At 32.7% G+C, this 6,670-nt stretch overlaps 1 protein-coding gene across 1 annotated transcript; it reads right to left on the bottom strand.

The window, feature by feature from the left end:
• Window positions 1–5,981: 5,981 nt before the first annotated feature.
• On the bottom strand, window positions 5,982–6,551 carry LOC110021906 (the record flags this gene model as incomplete). The annotated part of the gene is given in 2 exon segments (XM_020720615.1): window positions 5,982–6,316; window positions 6,451–6,551. Coding segments are annotated over 2 exon segments (207 nt in total), but the record flags the coding sequence as incomplete, so codon positions are not given.
• Between the last annotated feature and the right edge of the window lie 119 nt (window positions 6,552–6,670).

Genomic DNA, 6,670 nt, shown 5'->3' with positions numbered 1-6,670 from the left:
TATATATATATATATATTGCTTCGAGAAAGGCATTACATACATCTATTTAGCATCAACGATATGCTCACAAGGTAGAGAGACAAGGGAGAAGAGAGATGGAAAAAGAAGCACTCAAGATAAGGAGGTTGTTAGGGCTCATGTGGAAGAGACAATAAAGAGCTCACGAGAGGTGGAGAGAAAGAAATGAAATCGAGCAATTTCATTTTATTTTTTTAAATTGAATAGATAGGTCGAATAAATCCCGAACATAATGCTGCAAACGACACTAGAAATAATGCCTCAAGAGGTGTTGAAGAGTGCGATTGGGAGGCACCAACTTGTCCCAAGGATCTGCTTAACCAAGAGAAGAAGATAGTACCCTTCATAAATTTTTATCATTTAACAAAAATTAATTATGGATTTTTGTAAGAAGGGTTTCTTATACATATTATGTGCAGATGTACATGCATGGATGTGTGTGTGTGAGGAGAAAATATTACATCAGGAGTCCTGAAGCAATTTCATATGTGGATGGTAGTATGTAGATGTTATTGATAGCATTATGTTGTTATTTTACCAAAAATAACACCGTTATACTACTTGATAACACCTAAATACTACCATCTACACCTAATTCGGATGTAGGTCATCCTGATGCAATATTTTTTCGTGTGTGATGTTCTGCTTAACCAAGAACAAAAAAAATTATTTAATTTAACAAAAAAAAATTATGGATATTTGTCTCACACACACACAATGTTCATTTTTTTTTATTACTTTCTATTTTAGCGCACACTTATTCTTTTTTTTATTACTTATTTTAATACATTTGTGGGCTTCTCCCATAAACTTCTCCTTAATGGTGCATGAAAAATTTTTATCCTCCCATCTTGCAGCAACATGGAGAAATCAGGAACCTTCCAAACCATTTTAGCGTTTGAAATGCCTCAAAATGGCATGTTTGAAAGAAAAAAAAAAAGAAAGCAAGTTAGGACAATTTCTCTATTTCTTTTGAAGTTGTTTGTAGGGTTGGCGTAGCTCCTGTGACAGACAAAATTAGAGAAAGTCGCCTTAGATGGTTTGGTCATATTAAACGTCGACCATTAGATGATCCGATTAGGAGAGTAGATGTTTTAAATTCGACTTGTGTTAAGAAAGGCAGAGGTAGACCTAGGAAGACTTGGGCTTATTGTATTAAAAATGATCTTAATTTACTAGAACTAAATGCAAATATGACACTAAATAGGACGCAATGGAGAAAAAGGATTTATGTAGCCGACCCCACGTAGTGGGATTAAGGCTTTGTTATTGTTGTTTTGAAGTTGTTTGTACTTGTCCTCCATTGTGGCCATTGCATCTGATAAGTCAATTTACAGAATGCATGGAGGTCAACAATGATCAGATATAACTAATGGCAATCGAGATTTGGTTGTACCAATATTCTCCATTATTTTGAATTCTACCAGAATTGAAGGGATCAACTCAATATAAGTTTCAAGAGGATCTCCATACTTCATCTGGGGCATAGTTCACCTTGGTTTGTCCATCTTGGCAAGCTTTGCTCAAAATTCGATGATACATTGACATAAAATGAAGCATTTCAAATTATTTGAAGATTTGTCTTAACACCAAAGTTAATCTATCCCGACGAGTAAATATAATTTTAATCACTTCAATTCAACATCTTCCAGAAAATATGTGTTTGTCTAGATGATTGCTTTCTAGTAAGTGTTTGTCTAGATGCTTGCTTCTTTACAAATTTTTTTTAAAACTTCATCTAAAAAAGATATTTTTGAAAAAATATTTGAAATTGTGGTAGGGACAATCACTTTTAATAGCTATATTAGAAAGAAAAAGTTGACCTAACCAAAGTGTAACCTTAATCCAATCAAATTTGATCATTTAGCCCAAAGAGTTTTATGGTTGTATTATAGATAGAACACATATGTTGTGGGGATTAATTTCGCGTTCAATGCACTCAACATTTGAAAACTCAACGAGACCATAATGATGATTCATAGGGATTAGGGCACATGCTTTGGTTATGGATAGAACACATGTTGTGGGGATTAATTTCTCGTTGAATGCACCCAACATTTGAAAACTCAACGAGACTATAATGATGATTCATAGGGATTAGGGCACATGCTTTTGATAAGAGCATGGTCAAATAGACCTCAAGATTCTGTTATTTTGAGCTTCAATGTTTTTTTTTTCTATTAAGCTTTTGATAAATTGCATATGTTAATTTATATTTTTAATTCAGCACCAAAATTTATCATTTTTCATGTGTTTCCATCATGAAGCCCTTTTTAAGTTATGGTGGCCTATGGAATCATGATTTATATTTTGGATTCAATTTTGATATTTTCAAGCCATTGACAAAGGTTTGAATAAATTTATATGAACCTTAAATAACTAAAAATTCCTTAAAACACTAAACCTCCCCATGCTAAAGATGAAACCATGCTCCAACCCTTCACAAAATTCCCATGACCCAGGGAAGTCTTCGTAAACTCTAAAACCCCTCACTATACTTGATCCCCATAAGCCTCCTATTTTTCACATCAACACACCAACATCATGCAACAAAAATTCAAAAAACCTTTTTCCCCCACCAAGGCCTTTTTGTCTCTATTCATTTGGTATCTAAAATAAAACTTTCACATTGGAGATATTTGGATAACAACTCAAGGCAACCCATCAATCTTTGTAAGGTTGATGTGAAACTTTTTTTTTTTTTGTATTATTTTTATAATTAGTTATTTATAAGGCATCATTTTGTAGTAGAAACTTACATTAGCTGCAAAGCTTTTATTTTGTTCATCTAATTGGTTTATCTTGACTAGATGATACCCAGAGAAGGCATGGAGAAACTCAAACATTTGATATCCTCACAGCAGATAAAAAAAACACATTGATGTTAGAAATTAGGAATCCATTTATTGGCAGATAATAGACAATGTAAAAAAGTCAACTTGCTTCATCTTATAAGTTCTATAATCTTCTTCCGTAATGTCAAGAACAATTGTCTCTTTTCCGACATTTATTTCAAAAAGAATCCAATCAAGGCTCCTTTAAGTGCCCTATAAATTTTGGCTTCTAAAGCAATCTTCTCAACCAAATGGAGAAACAAGAAATTGTAGTGGTTCGCCATCGCTTTCGAATGAGCGCATCATTATAAATTATTTGAAAGAATAATAAATTTTCATTTAGAAAAGAGAAGATGGTTATATGAATAAATGCATGATTTAGCTTATTACACTCAAGTCAATTTAGCTTGTTTTGATACACCAATTACCGAACAAACTCCCCTGATGTGGTTCAATACATTTACTCCAATCATATCAATCTATATTAATCTACCATTAGTTGTGGCGTTGATCAACTAAAAACTTCTAATGCATCTCGCTGATTAATTTTTTAATGATGGCTTTTAAAGGAAAATCATTGGTAGTTTCCATGATCATTATGGTCATAATAGTGTTCATTCATATCTCTTTGCTTGGATAAATTATTAAATATTTGTCAAATCGTAGTTTTGGTGCTAATTAGGTAGAAGCATCTTAAAATACCTTCTCATTAACTAGTTTTTCAATGAAGGATTTCAAGACAAGAAAATTGTCGATATTGTTTGAATGATCATTATGGTAAAGATAGAACAATTGGTGTTATGTGGTGCTTTCATAAAATTCAGTAATTTCAATAGTTCCTTATTCTGAATTGTCACAATTATTACATAAGGCAAGCAAGGAATATGTAATAATTTTTGATGGATTATGCTTTTCTAATTGTCCTGCTTACTTGAATGGAATATTTGATCAACCACAATGTGTTCAGCAGATTTGGGTGGGCTAACCGATCATCCTTCTTCTTTCAACTCAACTTTGACTCAAGTAAAATACAAAAATACGGTGCAAAATAGTCCAATGTTTGTAAAGGATTTAGGAAATATCGAGGAAATTACTAGAAGTACATGAGTAGGGAAAATGTTAAGAGTAAACTCATAACCAACAGCACAGAATCACACAAAGAGGCATATATTTAAATGGAACAATCTTATGATCCATGCCCACCATGACAGGATAGAAAGGGACTTTTAATTTAAGATAAATACAAGTATCCAAGATGATTTTGAGATTGACCCCTGTTTCCTTTAATTTAATCTTATATATTCAATGTATGGATGGATAAGAATTACCCGATTTGAACAAACTTGTGGAAGTGTTCTTGTATTGTGGAAGTGTTGTGTATAGATGGTTATGAACTTGTGGAAGTGTTCTTGAACAAACTTGTGGAAGTGCTCTTATATTGTGGAAGTGTTCTTGTATTGTGTATAGATGGATAAGAATTGCCCACTATGACAGGATAACTTGAAGTAACTGAACTGTTGCTAGCATTGATGGACAAATAGTTCATCAAAGACACTACAGAAATGATCGAGTCTTTATGTTGAACAATCTCCACTCTATTCATACTACAGACAATCACCCGATTTGAACAAACTTGTGGAAGTGTTCAACTTCATGCTAAAGAGCTAGGTTGTCTACAATTTTAATGAGAAATCCAACTAAATATTAAGAATCTCCACTCTATGAGGGAACCATCTAGATAATACTAAGCTATTCATGGTATATCTTGTGTTTATGAAGTTAATTGCAAACTAGTCACAGGGCGCACGAGTGCTCTTGATTTCTTCATCTAATTGAAAGATAGAGTGATGCACAACATCTACCGTTAAAACCGAAGATGCCATAAAAAAGTAAGAATTGTCATTGTCCTACTCAACCCTAATAATTTCTAATTAACTTCTCTAATCATTAAATTAACAACTAATTAAAAAATAAATAAATAAATAATTTAATTATTGAACTATAACTAAATAGTCTAGTTAAATGGTAAGGAATTATATGTTGATCCCACCAATAGCAGGGTAACACAATCTTTCAACATTGCATCTATCTGCCTCTTAGAAGAGTACCCCCAACCTTCTCAAAAATACATAGGCATCAAGAAATTGGCCACCATAAGATTAAAATCAAAACACATTCAATGTTCCATGTACAAATGGAAGCATTTCAAAAACATCTCAATATTCTATGCAAAAATGGAAACACTTCAAAAATACAATACCTGATCAATCATATTTAAATATAGACCAGCTTAGGGTTTATCATTGACTTTTTATGCAAATGAATCAATGCAATACATATCCATATACAAAATATGACAGATATAACTTAATTTGCATCATTTTAGACTTTAATTGTCAAAATATTTGTTTCAATATATTTTATATTATTTATATTTTGGATATCTTTTTGAGAAAAGAAGTTTTTAATAAATTATATAAAATTAAAAAAATACAATTTTTGGGGTGTACATGGGGATTAGATGAGGATGATAATGTAATCTAACAGGAATTGTTTAAAATTCCAATACTTTACATTGTAAAAGAGTTGGATTATTGATAGTAGTAGCTGGTTTTCAAGACAGCTTTTTTTTATTTTGGATGGAGTTGGTGGTTTGGGAATAAAAAAATAAATTAGCATTCCATTTAGCTGCTTAAAATTAGAGAAAATCAATTTCACTTATTCTCTTTTTTGTGTGGAAATAAAACCATTACATTTGAAGGGCATGTGGAATTTTGAACTAATGTTATTTCAACCAAATAATAAAAAGGCAAGTTTTGTAATATTGTGAAGCACATTTTGTGTCTACAACCAACCAAAGAGTCCAATATATCTTTTACCCTTCTTTACAATTTCCTTGAACAGCAATTCTTTATAAAATAAGGTTTTTGTCTTCTCTTTCCCTTGAAGGAACTTCAGAGTCTTCATTAAATGTGACTAATAGTTCTTCTAACTCTCGCATTCAATTGATTTCAAAAAGAACTTACCCTAATATGTATCCTAAATCAACTCTTTCTCCATAAAACAACATCACCAAAATTTGAAATTGCACAAGAATCAAGCCCAGGAAAATTTAGAAGCCATTAACCTAAAAAAAATGTAAACACAGCATGAAGGCATAATTAAGTCAAAGCGCAGGGGATAAATTAGGTTGAAAGAAACAGTTTCACCTGTCGTTCAATAAGTTCAAGATCTGGGAAACAAATGAACAGCTTACAAGCAGGAAGACCAAGGCACCCCACAACAGTTCAGATATAACACCAGCACACAATCAAAAGATTTCTTTCATAAATTATTCTAAACGGAGAATGCGAGCACCTATTTCTTGACAGAGCCTTTGCTATTATTCGCGGCATTGCTACCTTCGCCGCTGGTTCCCTGCCCCGCCTTCTTCGATATCTTCTCTTCCAGGGCCTTCTTATCCCTGCACGAATCGGGATTATAAATAAAATAAATAAATAAATAAATAAATCTTCTAAGTAAACCCTATCCTGCATGCAAGTTTACTTCCCAAAATCAATGCAAAGGGGTAAGATAAAATAGGGTCGGATCAGATGCCTCTCACGGCGCTGCTCCGGTGTAAGCCCGTCCTCCTTCAATTTGGTCGGAGCCTTCCGAGCCTGCGATCTCTCCCGATCGCGATCTCTTTGGTTACCGCGTGATAGATTGAATCAAGGAAATCTCATAAATCGGATTGCAGAGATCATAAAGCTATCAAGAAGCTGGGGAAAAAAAAAAAAAAAAAAAAAAAAAAAAAAAAAAAACAAATACGATCAAA

Source organism: Phalaenopsis equestris, unplaced genomic scaffold (genome assembly GCF_001263595.1).
Source record: "Phalaenopsis equestris unplaced genomic scaffold, ASM126359v1 Scaffold000151, whole genome shotgun sequence".
Lineage (NCBI taxonomy): Eukaryota > Viridiplantae > Streptophyta > Magnoliopsida > Asparagales > Orchidaceae > Phalaenopsis > Phalaenopsis equestris.
Note: the sequence above shows the minus strand (reverse complement) of the source record. Positions and strands in the feature narration are given on the sequence as shown.